The 18,847-nt window shown below is 42.0% G+C and overlaps 1 protein-coding gene across 1 annotated transcript in view; it reads right to left on the bottom strand.

Moving 5' to 3' along the window:
* Positions 1 to 18,562, bottom strand: part of LOC308280682 (WD repeat- and FYVE domain-containing protein 4-like) — a gene marked incomplete at both ends in the record, with an annotated part of 99,086 nt that extends 80,524 nt beyond the window's left edge. Inside the window, 9 exons of the mRNA XM_080755005.1 lie at positions 226 to 415; positions 990 to 1,179; positions 1,965 to 2,096; positions 3,912 to 4,036; positions 5,824 to 5,935; positions 10,309 to 10,575; positions 17,006 to 17,563; positions 17,830 to 17,923; positions 18,474 to 18,562. Of these exons, the coding sequence (XP_080611131.1) occupies positions 226 to 415; positions 990 to 1,179; positions 1,965 to 2,096; positions 3,912 to 4,036; positions 5,824 to 5,935; positions 10,309 to 10,575; positions 17,006 to 17,563; positions 17,830 to 17,923; positions 18,474 to 18,562 (1,757 nt within the window). The remainder of the gene's footprint in view (positions 1 to 225; positions 416 to 989; positions 1,180 to 1,964; positions 2,097 to 3,911; positions 4,037 to 5,823; positions 5,936 to 10,308; positions 10,576 to 17,005; positions 17,564 to 17,829; positions 17,924 to 18,473) is intronic.
* Between the last annotated feature and the right edge of the window lie 285 nt (positions 18,563 to 18,847).

Genomic DNA, 18,847 nt, shown 5'->3' on the forward strand with positions numbered 1-18,847 from the left:
AGCTGCTTGCTATTTTTGGAATACTATGTCTACTTTTTCAAAATTTCATAGATCTGCTACTTTTGATGCTTTTGCCCTACTGTGGTATGATCAAGAAGGGTGTTAATTTACGGGAAAAAAAGGTTTCTGCCCGACAACAGCGATACGTTGTGCTTCGTTCACCCAAACACTGACATGCTTGTTACCAGGTTATGCCTCATTTCTCGGCTCAGGACCGCATCTCACCGTTTCAGGATGCTCTCTAGAGCGTCGTAGCCATCGTTGGTTTCAAAGGCAGCGAAGAGGGCCGGGTTGATGGGATAGGTGTCCCGGATGAACGCAAACACAGCCACAGCCACCTCCGCCAGCACGGGGCCCGGGACGTCAGTGCCGATCCGCAACAGGTTCTGAATGCAGATGGGCACGCAGTTCCTATCTGAGAAGACAGGAGGGTGAATGGATGAGGTGCAGTTCAGAATGGCACTGAAATGTAAAGCAGTACAATTCGTTCACTCACGTTTTCTCTAGAGGCATTATTCAGGCCAATATCGTCAATATCGTTGCTGACGTACAGAAACCTTTTTTTCTCCATATTCTAACTTTTTGTGTTTTTTTGTAACTTAACGGCCTACTTGATCATACTACAGCGTCACACAAAAGCATCAAAGGTAACGGATCTACAAGCTCAAAATGTGGCATAAAGCGATGAGTTTTGAGCTTGTAGATCTGCTATTTGATTGAATTATGAAAAGTAACAGTTTTGGACATATGAGGTTTCCGCCCGACAGAGACATTATAGTAGATAATTTGTGCCAATCTGGACAAATACACCCTATTAATTACATATTACTCCATCCCTTTTGTTTTTAGGAGTATGGCAATGTCTATCTTTGCCTCCTTGTCTCAAACATGATCTTGTCTTGAAAACAACAAACACATGATCACTCCTCTCTCTCTTGCCCAAGCTAATTGAAGGGTTTAACGTTCCAAATGCTCTCGAGCTACATTACCCAATAGGTTGGGCACGGTGTTGCGTGTCTGAGCGGCAGAGATGGCCCCGAGGACGCGCGAGGCCTGGTGCCTCCAGGAGGCGCTGGTCTGGTCCCACAGCGACGTGAGGGAGATGATCAGACACTGCAGCTCCTGAGTCTCCACCATCTTCTCCACACACACCCTCTGTGTGCACAGCTGGAGGAGGACCTGGCACGGCACAGCGGGAGAAAGTGGAGAGAAATAATTATGATTGCATGGAGAAAACAAAATATATACAGCAGGGAAATAAGTTAACACAGACATCATTGGGCTCTAGTTTGGTACACTCTGCCTACAGCTACCCAGTGCCAGTGATGGAAGAAGTCCTCATGTGTTTTACTTAAGTAAAAGTATCAACACTGAACACTGCAATGCAGAAATACTTTGTTACAAGTAGAAGACCCTTGTTCAAAATGTGCTGCGTAAAAGTACAAAAGTATTGCCATTCGGCAAACGTTGTCTATTTTCGGGCAACACGTATATAGGGTGTGTTAGTGGATAATTAGGTCCTTGTGCGTGTCAAAGTTGCAAACACAAACCTACTGCCATTAGTCTCGCGTGGCCAGACTGTTGACTCCCGCGATTTGCAAATGCTCCCGTCATAGTCTGGGGGACGGAAGTTCTTATGATGATGAATACCCGGTTAAAGCGGAAGTGAAGCCTCCTCCCCACTTCCATTTCATTTTTAACATCGCGCACATTTATCCTAACATAAATAAAAATCATCTAAACATACATAGCTTGCTGCTCAACAGAAATTACAATTTAAAATATATTTTCGTGAACGGAAATGGCAGCTTCCATTACTCGCCGTTCAGGAGCTGTAGTTCCAGACTCTATATAGCATTCGGAGATTGTGGAATAGTTGTCTGGCTACGCAAGACTATACTGCCGTTAAACATCAATGCTTCCCAGACAATCCAGAAGCCGTGGAGAGTTAGTTAGCTGTTTACCTGTGTGAGTAGTTGTTGAAAGCTGTCCTCCCTGGATGTGGAGTCCTGCTGGGCTGGGAGGCACACTAACAGGTACAGACACTTCACCAGAGCAGCAGGGAGACCCGGCTTTATCCAGGACACCACAGCCTCCTACACATTCACACAATGACTTAGTAACATCTTTATCCAGGACACCACAGCCTCCTACACATTCACACAATGACTTAGTAACATCTTTATCCAGGACACCACAGCCTCCTACACATTCACACAATGACTTAGTAACATCTTTATCCAGGACACCACAGCCTCCTACACATTCACACAATGACTTAGTAACATCTTTATCCAGGACACCACAGCCTCCTACACATTCACACAATGACTTAGTAACATCTTTATCCAGGACACCACAGCCTCCTACACATTCACACAATGACTTAGTAACATCTTTATCCAGGACACCACAGCCTCCTACACATTCACACAATGACTTAGTAACATCTTTATCCAGGACACCACAGCCTCCTACACATTCACACAATGACTTAGTAACATCTTTATCCAGGACACCACAGCCTCCTACACATTCACACAATGACTTAGTAACATCTTTATCCAGGACACCACAGCCTCCTACACATTCACACAATGACTTAGTAACATCTTTATCCAGGACACCACAGCCTCCTACGCATTCACACAATGACTTAGTAACATCTTTATCCAGGACACCACAGCCTCCTACACATTCACACAATGACTTAGTAACATCTTTATCCAGGACACCACAGCCCCCTACGCATTCACACAATGACTTAGTAACATCTTTATCCAGGACACCACCGCCTCCTACGCATTCACACAATGACTTAGTAACATCTTTATCCAGGACATCACCGCCTCCTACGCATTCACACAATGACTTAGTAACATCTTTATCCAGGACACCACAGCCTCCTACACATTCACACAATGACTTAGTAACATCTTTATCCAGGACACCACAGCCTCCTACACATTCACACAACGACTTAGTAACATCTTTATCCAGGACACCACAGCCTCCTACGCATTCACACAATGAACGCCACTGACTTAGTAACCTAAACATTCTCAAATGTATTTAATCCATTTAGAACTGAGAACCTGATTCTGTAAATGTCTTCTAAATCATGAGAGTTATCTGAAAAACCTATGTTTCTATGTTAGTGGTCCTCAAACTTTTTAAAATCAACAACCCCCAGAATTATATATATTTAGCCACGGACCCCCATTCCCAAATATTGCTTTAAAGAAATACATATTCCACGTTTTGCTCAAACTTTCATGATTAAAAAAAATGTATAGCCAAAGTGTAAAATAGGGGTTAAAGTGGTTAAAATCTAAAGCATACATGGGCAACTGGCGGCCCGGGGGCCACATGCAGCCCCCACTTTCACTTAATGCGGCCCGCAGGTTAATATCAGAATACTGATATTTTATTGTTACAATTCCAAACATGCAAACGTGACCCTCTTTAATTTCTTCATTAGTAGCTTAATTATTAGTATAGTAGTATTACAATGTTAGTCTTTTTTATGACCAACGTATCTGTATTTAAGTTCATAAAGTTAACAGAAGTATAACTACAGTAAATGCATTTGAAATTAATTCAAAATGTTACATTTCAGGATTCCAATTAAAAAATAACCAAAAAATATTCAGGATTCAAATTCAAAAGAAGCAAAAATAGCTGATCTACAAGCTCAAAACGCCTCGCAGCGGCGCGTTTTGAGCTTGTCGATCGGCAATTTTTGCTGCTTTTGTATGACATACTAGAATGGCCCCCTGGAGTGAGTGTGGAAATATAGTGGCCCTCTTCATCATCAAAGTTGCCCAACCCTGATCTAAAGTGACACAGATACTTTCCCCCAAAATGGTCTAAACTAGTAATGCATCAGCAGTTGTTCAGCATTGTCTCACTGTGTTGCCAGCTGTCAGGAGAGACAGTGACTTCAATAAGAGCCATCCTGGGTTCTCAGTCCCCTCGCCGTCCCTCTGTCCTTCCACGCTCTGGAACAACTCCACCACCTGATAGCGAGCCTCCTCTAATGACACAAGAGGACAGAAACACACAGGATTACAGCACAAAAATCTAACTTTTTCCCAAATACGGAGATGGCTGACATCATACTGTAGATGGCCGACATCATAGACCAGGGGTTTTCAAACCCTGGGGTGCCGTGACGGCAGTCCAGGGGTGCCGCGAGATAATTTGATAATATTTGGAATTTATTTGGACAAATATTTACTATCATTTTAAACTTGAAGTATAAAGTTATTTTCAGTCAGTTCTAACCAAAATGGCTATTATCTCAACGTTTTCCTCACAACATAATCACTAAAATATTGCCACTGTCGGGCAGAAACCTCGAATCTCCAAGTTTCAAATGTGTACGTCTTTTGGTACAGCAAAGCCCTGCTTCATCATACAAGACTGTCGCACAAAACTAGTGAAAACAGTCGATCTACAAGCACACAACGCCTCGCATCACACGGTGTGTGCTTGTAGATCTGCTGTTTTCACTAGTTTAGTACATCTTATAGATGATAAATGCAAACGAACCGTTTTGGACATATAAGGTTTCCACCCGACAACGACTATATGCTATAAATATAAGGTGCTGGGAGTGAAAATTATAATGTAGGGGTGCCTCGGATTAAAAACATATTTATGGGGTGCCCTGAGACAAAAAAGTTTGGCAACTCCTGTCATAGACCACATGAGACTGACACAGTAAGTCCATATATGGCCATATTTGGGCTTTCAAAGATATTGGCCTCCATATTGGCATTAAGGGGACAAGGACTGACATAGAGATCTCCATATATGGCCATTAATTTATTAGTGAATTCATTTTCCCCATTGACTTGAACAGGGAAAATTCAAATGTTAAGACGAAATTAATTTGCGAGATTCGCGTAGCGGCAACCACATCTTTCTAGTTATTTATCGTTGCAGCCTGCGTTATACAACGAAAGGTTGTGGTAGAGGGGACTTGTTACAGCTTGTGGCTGTTAACTTCTTTCACAACTAACTGTTAACCTCTTTCACAACTGTCTGAATCCATAGACATTTTTAAAATAAATCTTAAGACACATTTTTAGCTTTGCCTTTACCTAGGTTGTTGCATATCTTATTCTTATTAAACTATTTTATCATAGATTGTCCTTTTTTGTTTCCTCTCATTAATGTTTTTTTTTTATAAGTTTTTCCTTTATTATCTGTGAAGCACATTGGGTTGCACTTGCTGTATGAAATGTGCTGTATAGATAACGTTTGATTGATTGTTTGAACAGCAGGGACAAAGTGAAGTTAATGTGACTCATTAACTTTCATTTCTGCAATTCATTTCTCTTCAGACGGTACCAGTGTTTTCCGGAATGGATAAAGAGTCAATGTGGAGTTGTGGAAGAAAATAAATAGTGACTAAATTGATCGTTTCCCCCAAATCTGGTTCTAAACTTTGGACATGCATTACATGAATTTGTCGGTTACATTGCTTTGGTGGATGAACAGGAATAGCATCCATTCTGAAAGACGATGTTCTGAGAGTAAAGGCAGGAACCAAAACCAAATGAAAGCAGAACCAGACAAGAGGGAGGCAGAACTCCCCCCCCCCCCCCCCAGTGTGTGTGTGTGTGTGTGTGTGTGTGTGTGTGTGTGTGTGTGTGTTAGCGAGGCGTTGTGAGCATGTAGATCCCCCCCCCCCCCCAGTGTGTGTGTGTGTGTGTGTGTGTGTGTGTGTGTGTGTGTGTGTGTGTGTGTGTGTGTGTGTGTGTGTGTGTGTGTGTGTGTGTGTGTGTGTGTGTGTGTGTGTGTGTAAGATCCTACCTGCAGGTCGATCTGCCAGTCTGCTGTGGATGTTGGAGACCAGCATGGTTGCAGTGAGACCGGCCAGACCCTTCAGCTCCACACCCTCAGCCCTGCTGTCACTCTCACACACCTGGGAATGGACCAGAGAGAAGCAGGTAGAGACAGGGAAACAGTTCAGTTTAGAAAGGACAATCATTCACCTGACTCATACATAGTAGACCAGGGTTCCCCAATTAGTTTTCCCCAAGGGCCGAATTATGTCTAGGGTACCAAGCCGAGGGCCACAACGTTGCAGGGGGCGATGGTGGCGTTCCCGCTACTCCAGCGACAGTTCAGTTATCGTCGTTGTCGGGTGAAAATCGTGTATGTCCAAAACCGTTCGTTTTGCATTTAGCATTTAAAAAAATATTTTAACTAGTGAAAACAGCCAATCTACAAGCACGCACTGCGAGGCGTTATGTGCTTGTAGATCGGCTGTTTTCCACTACTTTTGTGCGACGGCCTTGTATGATTTGCGAAAGAACATACAAATTTGGAGATACAAGATTTCCTGATGTCTGGGGTTGGAGTCTGGTGCAACGCATAGGTCCTGGACCTGGTGAGAACAGGAGTGGACCTGGTGAGGTGTAGGAGGGGCCCGGATAGGAGTCAATCCACAGAGCCTGGTCCTTCTATGCACCAGAGTAGTTCCGGAGCGGTGGAGTGAATGGTCCTGTCTTTCCCTAATGGGACTGAACCCTGGGTAGGTCACCCAAGTTATATCGGTCAAACCAATATCAGTCTGGCCGATATATATCGGTGTTTAGCTTCATTAAAGTCAAAAACTAAACAATTTTAAAAAATCTTCAGAAATTGTGAATGTAGCTCAAGCTCACAATGCATCATGGTGTGTGTGTGTGTGTGTGTGTGTGTGTGTGTGTGTGTGTGTGTGTGTGTGTGTGTGTGTGTGTGTGTGTGTGTGTGTGTGCGTGTGTGCGCGTGTGTGTGTGTGTGTGTGTGTGTGTGCGTGCGTGCGTGCGTGCGTGCGTGCGTGCATGCGTGTGCCAATAGAAACTGCAGATCTTCATTGAAATCTTTTCACCTTGATTAAAAAGAAACCATTAGAAATCAGAAAACATTGTAAATCTGTGGTCTGATACAGACAGTGTGAATCAGCAGCAACACTCTGATTTGTTGTGCATTAATATAAAATGAATAGAATCCCATAACAACAGCACCGCATATGGCTGAACTGCTTGACTAATGCACTACTACAGCATCAATAATACAGGCCTACTGTATGCAAACACACTGCGAGTCATTTCACTTCCATAAGAGGAGATCACATTTCCCTGACCCTGCTGTTCAGAGGGGCCCTACTACACTGTGTCAAATCTCTGTAAGCACAGGTCCTGTGTGTGTGTGTGTGTGTGTGTGTGTGTGTGTGTGTGTGTGTGTGTGTGTGTGTGTGTGTGTGTGTGTGTGTGTGTGTGTGTGTGTGTGTGTGTGTGTGTGTGTGTGTGCACGTAATAGTGTAATTAATACTTCCGAGGACATCAACATTTTAGGACTGCGCTCTTATGAATGCACACAACAATGTGTAAATCAGGCACACTGTTAAGTCCAAACCGATAACTCCTAAACCTAACTTCTAAATACCTAATCCTAACCTGAATCTTTTCCTAATTGTAGGCTAACCATAATGCTATTAGTGTTACAAGCGCGCGCACGCACGCACGCACGCACGCACGCACGCACGCACGCACGCACGCACGCACGCACACACACACACACACACACACACACACACACACACACACACACACACACACACACACACACACACACACACACACACACACACAAGAGTGATTATGTCAGCAGATGTAATCCTGAACAATGTACATTGCACATACTCGTACAGTATAGATCACTGATGGAATTCTAGGTATGTATGGGTATGTGGGGGGGACTGTGACATAATTCAGCCATGCTGAATGACAAAATCAACTTCATCTGGTCGTTTGCATTGACAAGTGAAGAGGCCTAATGCTTAACTTATATGCAGGCGTACGACGGAAAATATTTATTTCACAAGCCCACAACGCACCGTCAAAATAAGAAAAGAAAAATTTGACATTTCTAACATTCAAGACATCAAGACAAAAGTAACAGAAAGCTGTGCTCCATGTGAACATGGTCTTGAGTTAAATAATGATCATGATGAATTTAAAACAAAAATAAGAAGACAGATAAATTCATGAATACAAGGCAAATAATAATTTGAGTAGTGAAAATAGCCAATCTGCAAGGTAACAGTGTGTCGTTATCTGCTATTTTCACTAGTTTGGGTCCCAGGGAGACAGAATTTCTCTTTTGGGTGTTGAGCAAAAGCATTTGGCAACCAATGACTTAGGCCACTGTCAACATGGGTCTCGTATGGGTCCATTTGGTGCCATCTATACACACTCTCAAGAGCTACATATCAGAGAAATGTACAGTAGTACAGTGTAGATTGGGGTCCTAGAGATAAAGAGTTGAATGGAGGTGTTTGTGTGGCCTGATGCCAGTGTGGATTTTGACAGGAAATTTTGATTTTAGTTTTAGTCATAGTCTTTTGAATAAAACTTCATTTAGTTTTAGTCACAATTAGTCATCTGAAAAGTTTTAGTTTTAGTCTAGTTTTAGTCCTCTAAATATAAGATTTTAGTCGACTAAATCTACAGTCGACAAAAGGTTTTGGCCTTTTTATTCAACAAAATGAACAGTGCCTGATGCATATCAAACTGGGTGTCCTTGAATGGAAAGGGCTGAGAAGAATCACCAGGCGATCATTTCCCACGCAGTGTTTCATGTGAAAGGTATAAAACTGTAGTAATTCAATAGTTCCTAGTTTCTTCTGCTGTATTACCTCTTAGAAATTCTAGAAACTTTATTATATTCTCTGAGGTGGAATGCCTTCAGAGAACTACTAATCTGATCTTTGCAATGTCCTACTCACTGTAAGTACATCACATGTTTCTAAAAATCCTTTTTAGAATTGGATTTAAGTAGTGTATTCCTAATTGAATGTACTACTAAACCACATGAACCTACTGTACAGTGTGGCCATGATATGACATTTTACATGACGATTAATTGTCACTCAAATAATTGGCGATTAATGATTTAATTGTGTTTTTGTCGTTGATAATTACATTTCTGTTTGGCGTTTAGGCTTTGAAGTTGCATATTGTAGATATGATACATAACCTAAATACACAAATACATTACTGACATAATTATTTGACAACTTACTACTTAGAAATTAACATTGATAGTGGAAATAGCCGATCTACAAGCTCACAGCGCGTCGCATCAGATCTGCCATTTCCACCATTTCTGACTTTTTTCAACATTCACGATTATGATGATTATAACAAAATAATTGCGATAATGTCAAATAATCACGATTAGGCGATTATGTAATAATTGTGGATTGTTGATGTATTGTGCGATTTGATGTAGAGGGGAGGGAGGGTGTCCACCCTAGTTGGGTTTAAGTTTTGAACTTGGTAAAGTCCACGTTTATTAACATTTTATGAAGGGGAAAAAAGGGTGTTCAAAATGTATGTCCTTCCAGGAGTGCCTGGCGGATCAGCCAGTTAGTGCACAAACCAATTATGCTCTTGAGAGCACATGAATCGAGTTTGAATCCGACTGTCTGTCTTAGTTTCTCTATACTCTCGTGTACGTAGCAATTTATGACCTTACAGGCTTATGCAAAGGTTCAAATGTAATTTAGATAGCATGTTATGTAGACACATGCCAGCTGGCAACCAGGCATCCTAGTATAGTTTGTATAGTTACAATGTATAGATTTAAAACATATACTGTTTAGACTAATAAATAATAATACATTAGGTTCTTGGTTGTTTACCTATGATATAGATTACTACTTCTATATATTTGATGCATTACCTTGGCTTGTGTTTACCTTACTGTATATCACTCTGGATTAAGAGTGTTTGCTAAATGCCTAAATTATAAATTGTCTTGTTTAAGAAACAAAACATAGAAATGCAGAAAATATAACTTCCATGTTGATCTAGGTTGAGAATTGGCTTAGCAGCCGTCTTCGTGTATAAGGGACAACAAACTAAGATTAGCCACTTGTCATTGGTCAAATAGTGAAAATATCTACATACAGTGTGTGCCACACGTTGTGAACTTGTAGATCAGCTTTTTAACAAAAATGTCCCAAAATAGGGATGCAAGGATTAATGCAGTTGAGTTTAAGTTTCTTTTTGTGGGTAAACACAGAAGCCAGCTGTAGGATGTCTGTCGGGTGGAAACCTCACATATCAGAAACTGTTCTGATATATGAAAGCAGATTGACAAACTCAAAACGAGCTCGCAGATCCGCTACTTTTGATACATTTGTGTGATGCTGTAGTATGATCAAGTAGGGCATTCATTTATGAAAAAAATATACCTATATTGTACAGTATGTAGCTGTATGCACAGTACAGCATGTATATGCACCTGTATGTAGAGAGGCAGGACTTTGAGCAGGACCTCCTCCCTGTGCCTCGCAGCATCTTGCTCATGGGATGCGGGACCCGTGGTGGCGGGTCCTCTCCCCAGGTCCTGGAGTTGTTCACGGAGGGCCTGGAGGAGCTGAGACCCCCGCTGCTCCTTCCCTTCCACCCTGTCCCCCTTCAGGTCCTCAGAGGCAGAGGCCAGCTCCCCGGACGCACTCAGCTCACCTGTCTCCTTGTTGATCCTCTCCATGGCCTCACCAACCCACTCCTGTCATGAGAGAATGAGAGAGAGAGAGAGAGAGAGAATGAGAGTCTATTTTAGACAATGACCCTGAGAGCTGAGCTCCAAGATTTCCTATGCACTCTGCAAATGGTAAATAAAGTCTATTCTAATTTATTCTACATCGCCGGTATGAGTGCATATCAGTGATTCTCAACCTTTATTAATGTAGGCCACAGACCCCCATTTGACACATAATTTTAAACAGTTATTCGATTTTAACATATCTATTGATATGATTGTTTTTATTCTGTCTGCATAAAGCTGTCTTGCAATTACTATAAAATAAATTCACAATTTCCTGTATTTAAAGAGAAGACTCAGAATTATTCAGGTCATTATTGAGTGTTTTTAACCTCAATTAATTGGGGTTTACACTTCTTCACAAGAGTAAAACACAGGTTTATTGCGTAATTAGGTTTTGATGGTTATTTTTTACCAGGATTATAATTTTATAATCTAAACAAGAGCTCCCTTGTTTAGATCTTCTTTTAAATCTCTGGGACCCCAAACTATAATCTGTGAAATGATTATAGTGAATAATTAAACTCTGTAGAGTTTATTGTAATTTGTACACTCTCTGGGTTGCAAAGCCATAAAAGGATTCCTTCTGGTTCCTGACTATCAAATATTTAGGCGGGGACCCCCTGCCATGTTGAACCAGCAGCATACATCGTCTGCTGGTTCAACATGGGGACATTTTTTCCCCACACACTTTCTCAGGATTCAAGGTCCAAGCGCATACCACATTTTAAGGGCTCTATTATGATCCAGGTCTTATGCCTTAACTTCTTTGCCTTTTTTTTTACTATTTTGAAAAACATTTTTAAATACTTCAAATGCTGATCTACATCTGCACGTTGTGCGCTTGCAGATCAGCTATTTGAAATATTTTTAAAAAATTGGTCTATATAGTAAAAAGGCAAAGAAGTTAAGGCATAAGGCATAAGACCTGGATCATAATAGAGCCCTAGGCTCTAATGTGTGTTGGGTTCAAATCCCAATCCTGACGACCTTTCCTGTCTACCGTACCTCCACTATATCAGTAAAAGCTAAAAAAAAGCAGCTATCTACAACCTAAAAAATGTGACGATATGCGTCACGTTTCGAGCTCGCAGATCTGCTACTTTTGATACTTTTGTGTGACGCTGTAGTATCATCGAGTAAGGCGTTAATTTACCAAAAGAATCACACCTGTGCAAAGTGAGCGCCGCTATCAAACAACACATGTGCATATCCTTGTATGGGCTGTTCTGTCCGTGATGTTAATTATCTCCATAGCCTACCGTGCTCATACGTACATTCATACATACACACAAAGCCAGACGTAGGAGCGGTTAGTACCGCTCAAAATATTATTATAGTATCTACTCTTATGTTGAGTGTTTTCAGCTTGCAATTGGTTCAGAGCAAATAAAGTGTGTGTTTATATAGACACATTGGTACAGCTCTGCTGTCTTTGTGTTACACACTGTGCCCACAAGCAGAAGCCATGACAAACCAGAGCTCTCAGTGTGTCAAGTCAGGTCACAAACAGACCTTACGTAGACACACACAGCTGAGTTCCCACAAGGACGTCAGTAACCCTGCCTAGTGCCTGCTGCCAGACAGCCAGACCAACCACATGTGTTTTGATTTGAATGTGTATTCATATTTATGTTATTACAATAAGCACTGCTGTGCCTACTCAGCTTTCCTGTAAGTGTCTGTATATCTACAGTATCTATCTATCTATCTATCTATCTATCTATCTATCTATCTATCTATCTATCTATCTACAGTATCTATCTATCTACAGTATCTATCTATCTATCTATCTATCTATCTATCTATCTATCTATCTATCTATCTATCTATCTATCTATCTATCTATCTATCTACAGTATCTATCTATCTATCTATCTATCTACAGTATCTATCTATCTACAGTATCATATCTACCTATTATCGTATCTACCTATTATCGTATCTATCTATTATCGTATCTATCTATCTATCTATCTATCTATCTATCTATCTATCTATCTATCTAACTACAGTACCTACCTACCTACCCACATGGTATCCAACTATCCATCTATACCTACCTATGGTATCTATCTTGCTACCTATGGTATGTGTACGTATGTACTGTATGTATGTATGTATGTATGTATGTATGTATGTATGTATGTATGTATGTATGTATGTATGTATGTATGTATCTATCTCTCCTCTGCTTGCCATTTCAGTGCACTACCGCGTGCCTCACGAGCGGTGTTACCCGAGGAATGTTTTGCTTTTAACACAATCACACAGGCCCTCTTGTAGCATTGTTGCATAGTCTCTCTGTCAACAACGCACAAAGAGAATCAATGGATGACAGAACAGACTGCCAACCTTAAAGTGAAGATAAAGAACAACAAATTACATTACAAATGAGCTGGGAAGTGGGTCACATCCCACGTTCTCTCTCTTATCAATAGTTCCTCTGTTATGTTTCCTGGTGTGTTGGGATTGAACCTTCACTTCTGTGTGTCAAGTCAAGTCAAGTCAAGTCAAGTCAAGTCAAGTCAAATTTATTTGTATAGCACATTTAAAAACAACAACAGTTGACCCAAAGTGCTTTCCAGAGGCAAGAAATAAAATAAAAATAAAAACAGTTTTCAAAGCAATTATACAGAACATGTGAAACCAAAGCAACATCAATAAAAACAAGAAAAACAGTTCAAGCAACACCAAAAACATAAAATCATACTATATTAAAAGCAAGGGTAAAAAGGTGGGTCTTCAAATTTGATTTAAAAATTGCAATGGAGGGGCTGACTTTTATGTGAAGTGGGAGATTGTTCCAAAGTCTTGGTGCGGCTACTGAGAAAGCCCGATCACCTTTTGTTACTAGATTTGACGGGGGGACTTGGAGGAGTTTCTGGGTGGATGACCTGAGTGACCTAGAAGCGGGGGGATAGTTTATTATGTCAGAGAGGTAAGAGGGGGCCAGTCCGTTAAGAGCTTTAAAAACAAATAACAGAACTTTAAAATCTATTCTGAACTTTACAGGTAACCAGTGGAGTTTAATCAGTGCAGGGGTGATGTGTTCCCGTTTCCTTGTTCCGGTTATCAGTCTGGCAGCAGCATTTTGGACCATCTGTAAGCGGTGGATGGTGGACTGGGACAGTCCCAGATATAAAGAATTACAGTAATCTAAACGAGAGGTGATAAAAGCATGTGTTAAAGTGACAGGATCTGTGTGCGTTAAAATGGGTTTTAATTTGGCAATGGTTGTGAGCTGATAAAAACTACCCTTTACAACAGTGCTTATTTGTTTATTAAAATTAAGGTTTGTATCAAAAAAGACGCCTAGATTTTTTATTGAACTGTTAAAATTTGGTTGGAGAGGGCCGAGTGCTTGGGTGAGACGGGTGGTTGAGGTTTGAGGGCCAAATATAATTACATCAGTTTTATTTTCATTTAACTGGAGGTAGTTGGCTGCCATCCAGTTTTTAATGTCCTCCAGGCAGTTTAAAAGATTGGTAATTGAGCTGGTGTTGTTGGGTGTAGCTGGTATGTAAAATTGTGTGTCGTCCGCATAACAGTGGTAGGGGATATTGTACTTTTGGAAGATGGTGCCAAGTGGGAGCATATATAAGGAAAACAGTAGAGGTCCTAAAATTGATCCTTGAGGGATGCCACAAGTAATCGGGGCCGAGGATGAGGAGGAGTTTCTAATTTGTACATTAAAAGTCCTATCTTTCAGGTAAGAGGCGAACCATTTTAAAACTGTGCCCTTAAAACCAACTACATGTGTACAGTACAGTCAGTCAGTATCAGTGTTTTAAACGTAGGCTATTTAAATAAGTGACAGGTAAGTACGGTAAGTGACTGGTCGCCCTCAGAGTGACAAGAGTGAGTTAGTTTCTTTCATTCTTTTATGTCTTCTTTACAGGTTTACAAGTAAGGACAAACGTTTCGGCTATCCTGCCTTCGCCAGTGTGACAGACATGGCGTTAAACGTAAGCTATGCCATCCTAAGGGCATGAAGAAAAATAATAAACCTGCACACTCTGGGGCTGTTAAGTCTGACATCATTTTGTAGGCAGAGGAGAATTTCTGCCCCCAGTTTCCGTGAATCTTTTTACTATTTTTACTATTTACACATTTTTCTTCTCTTTGTTCTTGAAAGGAAAGTGTTAGAATTATACTTTAGTCGTTATTTTTGTCTCGGATCTGTTGAAATAGCGAGGAACAGATATTGACAATAAATCTGCTTGGAGGTCTGACTACAATATGATGTCACGGCTTAAAAGCCCCATACACTGGAGCAGATGAGTGTGTGGGTTTATTCTTTTTCTTCATGTTACTTTTCAACCCTGCACCTCAACCAAGTTATGTGCGTATTCTATTAGTTTTTGGACGACAAGGGCATGGACGACACTGTCACGTTACTTACAACACATCCCTATGTACTGTATGTGTGGAATGTCAATTCTATTCATATTGCTCAGCTCATCAACTTCATTCAACAAACTTTTCTTGTTATGTGGCATTTCATTCTCACAGCACTCAGACAGTCTAGCCTACCCATAGCATGATAGAATTTCTTTTCCCTGGGATAAGAAATTGTACAATCTTCAAATCTGCAGTGTCACTTTTTAACAAGTTTCATTTGTGCCACTCTAGTCAGAGCCATAAAAGGTCCATTTGAACCCTGTTGAAGCTTACCTGTCGCAGACGCAGACATCTGGGAGTGGTGGTGGTGATGGGTTGGGGGCTTTCCTAGTAACTCAAACAATGTTGGTGCCAATGTTGTTTTTTGTGTCCCAAGTTCACCCAAGTGATCTCTCTCTCTCTCTCTCTCTCCACCACTGTCTCTCTTCCCATGTCATGAGCACATATCAGACAAGCTGGGACTTAAGCAAGAAGAAGCGCTCACTGTTGTGTGTGTTCTCAGCTACAAACCCGCCTAAACCCCCATTCACTTCACTCCCTCTGCTGTGCAGTTAGAAAGCAGAAGCAAGAGCAGCTGCTATGGTTGTTCTGCTGGTTGTGTGTGTGTGTGTGTGTGTGTGTGTGTCCCTCCCATATACAGCCCTATGAACATAATGAAGTATCACTTTGGCTTTTTATAGTGTGAGCCTGTTGAATCATCAATGAATGACAGCTAACCACTGCGTGCTTATTGCCAATTTAGGCATTCTCAGAGGTTTTTTAAATTATGACACACAGCTAAAAAGTGTCAAAAGTTTTGATTTAAAGCCCCGTTTTCACTGAGCAAAACTTCTGGGAGTTTCCGGCAGTATTGGGGGCCGAAATTTGACTGGAAAATACCTAGTAATTTTTGATGAAAGTGTAACCTGGTGGCAAGGAATTTACTTTTAATAAATGTATGACAACGCCACCCTGATGATTGTATCTGCACCAGGGAACAGAATTAAATAAATATATACTGTATCATTTCAATAAATTGGGTTTCCCAAACACAGATCAGAACAATGAGAGAGAGACGTGAGTTGGCCCCAGACATTTGCCATTTATTAATAGTCACAAAAATATATTTCAGGACAGAAAGAAAACGCAAGTGTAATACAGATCCAGTGGGCAACAACCTGGTAACAAAGGGGTTTAAGCTAAACAGCTACAGTGATAGGCCACTCACTACACCTAAAGCCTAGGAACACAGCACTCACACGCACACCATGCATAAGAATAAAAAGAGTGTCACCGTGAAAAGAGGTGCACTCATTCACAACAATAAAACAAACCTGTAGGACTGTGGGCTATTAGTGAGACCTATTGTGAAAACCCCTTGTTGTAGGTTGGCTGCGTGCACCACATGGACCCTGGTTACAGCACTTGGCATAGGGGGAAAAGATGAACAAAATTATATTTAATAATAATAATTAATAATTGATAGGAAATAGCTCAAAAACCATGAACAAATAATACAATCAATGCATAAACTAAGCTAAACAAAGCAGCAGTGGCAATCTTCAACTGTCTTTTAAACACTCCCTCTCCCCACAGCAATCAGTTCAGCCTGATTGACCCTGGCACCAGCATTACACAAGCATAAGTGCAAGACCCAGGTCTCGAGACCCACAGCCAGTAACCACCAGCATCCTCATGTTCTGGTGTATTGCAGGGCATTTAAATAGTCACCTGATTATCAATGAGGAAGTGGACCAGGCAGCTGCTTAATGGTGGCCTCTGAGGCTCAATTTCCAACTGGCTACATTTACCCCCACTTTTTTTTCCATTGTCGTCCCGACAATGAACTACTAGTCTATCACCAAGGCCTAAACATAGCTGATGTTGTGTTGCTTACACCAGGAACCCTTTCACCAATCTTCATTGGTAGATGATGGAGATTTGAATGTCTGCCCGCTGTCTCGCGGGCAGACCTTCGTACTACTTCGCAAGGGGGGGCTGGTGGATTCACCGGGGCAGGAGGAGGGCTCAGTGCTACCGAAGGCGCAGGGGAGGAGGAGTCAGCTACCAGGGCATCTCGGCGTGACCTTGTGGAGGCAGCAGGGCCCACAAGGACATAGAGCTCACCATTTTCTTCTTCCTCTGCATCCCCTGGACTGTTAGACCGCTCTGTGTAGATATAGCCTCTTGACTTAGGGGGGCTGATGACCCGACGAATAGTAGGGGCCCTTTCCCGAGTTTGAGTGTCTTTCAGGAAGGTACATCGTTGGCACTGCTGGCACCAGCTTTGGATCATCTTCCCCATACCTGGCCAGTAACACCTCTCCCGTATCAGCTCAGTGGTTCGCTCGGCACCCTTACTTCCATGGTTACGGTGTAGCTGGTGGAAAACCTCCTCCCTCAGACACTCTGGCAGAAGCAGTTGATAGACTTTGCCCCCTCCATCTGGCCTTCTATACACTCTGTACAGCAGCCCGTCCTCCAAGGTGAGACGATTCCACTGCTTCAGTAGACCCAGGGTTTCGAAAGGGAGGTCCTGCTTTTCAAAGCGTCCAGGCATCCGTCGTTCCTGCCAGAATGGAAATAAAGCACTTATAGAGAGGTCAGCAGCTTGTAGGGCAGCCAGTTCAGTATTTGATCGTTCTGGCAAGGCAGACTTGGATGCCTGGAAGGCCGTTAGCCGTTTGACATGTGTACCTTTCCGGACAGCCACAGGTAGTGGGGTTCTGGTAAAGGCCTGTGTTAGTTTGTTAAGCTGCTCTTGCTGCTGTTGCATCATTTTTTTAAGCTCCACCATCTCTGCCATAGCTGGGCTATTACTAGGTAGCATCTTACCCACATGCTGGGAGGCACATGAAGCAGGGAGAGGACTACCCCCATGTTCATCTGTCCGCCTCTCGCACTCCCAGCGGACAGCCTCAGCCCTGACCTGAAGGAGGGAATAGTCAGGGTTATTACGTACCACCCGCTTCAATTCCCTGCGTAGGTCAGAGTTACAGACACTCTCCACAAACTGGTCACGCAGCAGGGTGGCATAGTTAGGCCTTCGATCCTGGACAAAACGTTCAATTTTTTTCATTAGGCAACAAAGGGCATGAGAAAACTCCAGTAGAGATTCACCCTCCAGTTGCTTTCTAGAGAAGAAACTCTGGTGGAGAGAAACATAAGGTTTAGTGCAGCCATACAGGTCCTGAAGAATGAGTAGTATTCGCTCTGGGTCCTCTTTGTCTGACCTGGGCCTATACCTAATTTCATCTTTTGCCTCCCCCTCCAAATGGTCATAAATAAAATCAGCATGATCAATAGGCCTAAGGTGTCGAGCCCTGATTGTAGCCTTCACTTCTTCAGCCCAGTCCTCTACTGGGATCCCTGAGGCCCCCCTAAATACAGGACACTTCCGTTCTCTCGGAACATAGAGTACATATTCAGGAGGCAATGAGTCCATATTGTTACCATTGCATGTTGGACAAAGTGCTGACTTGGAGAGATGAGCCTCTGCCTGTTTGCTCTGTAGTTGCTCCATTTCGACCTGTAGCTGCTGCACCAAGTCCTGGAGCTCACTAGGCATTGGAAGTGAACAGACACTTCTGTTGTAGGACTTGAGGAGATGGGAGCGATCGACCGGTCCCACGGAGCGCCAACTGCTGCTTTGTTAATATAAACAATTTTCCCTTTGAGCCATTTCAACAATAAAACAAATAAAATAAAATAAAATCTCACGTCTCTTTAATCTCATTGAAACCCTGCCGACAGCGCCAGAATGTAACCTGGTGGCAAGGAATTTACTTTTAATAAATGTATGACAACGCCACCCTGATGATTGTATCTGCACCAGGGAACAGAATTAAATAAA

The sequence above is a fragment of the Nannobrachium achirus genome, assembly GCF_963921795.1.
Source record: "Nannobrachium achirus genome assembly, contig: SCAFFOLD_247, whole genome shotgun sequence".
NCBI lineage: Eukaryota > Metazoa > Chordata > Actinopteri > Myctophiformes > Myctophidae > Nannobrachium > Nannobrachium achirus.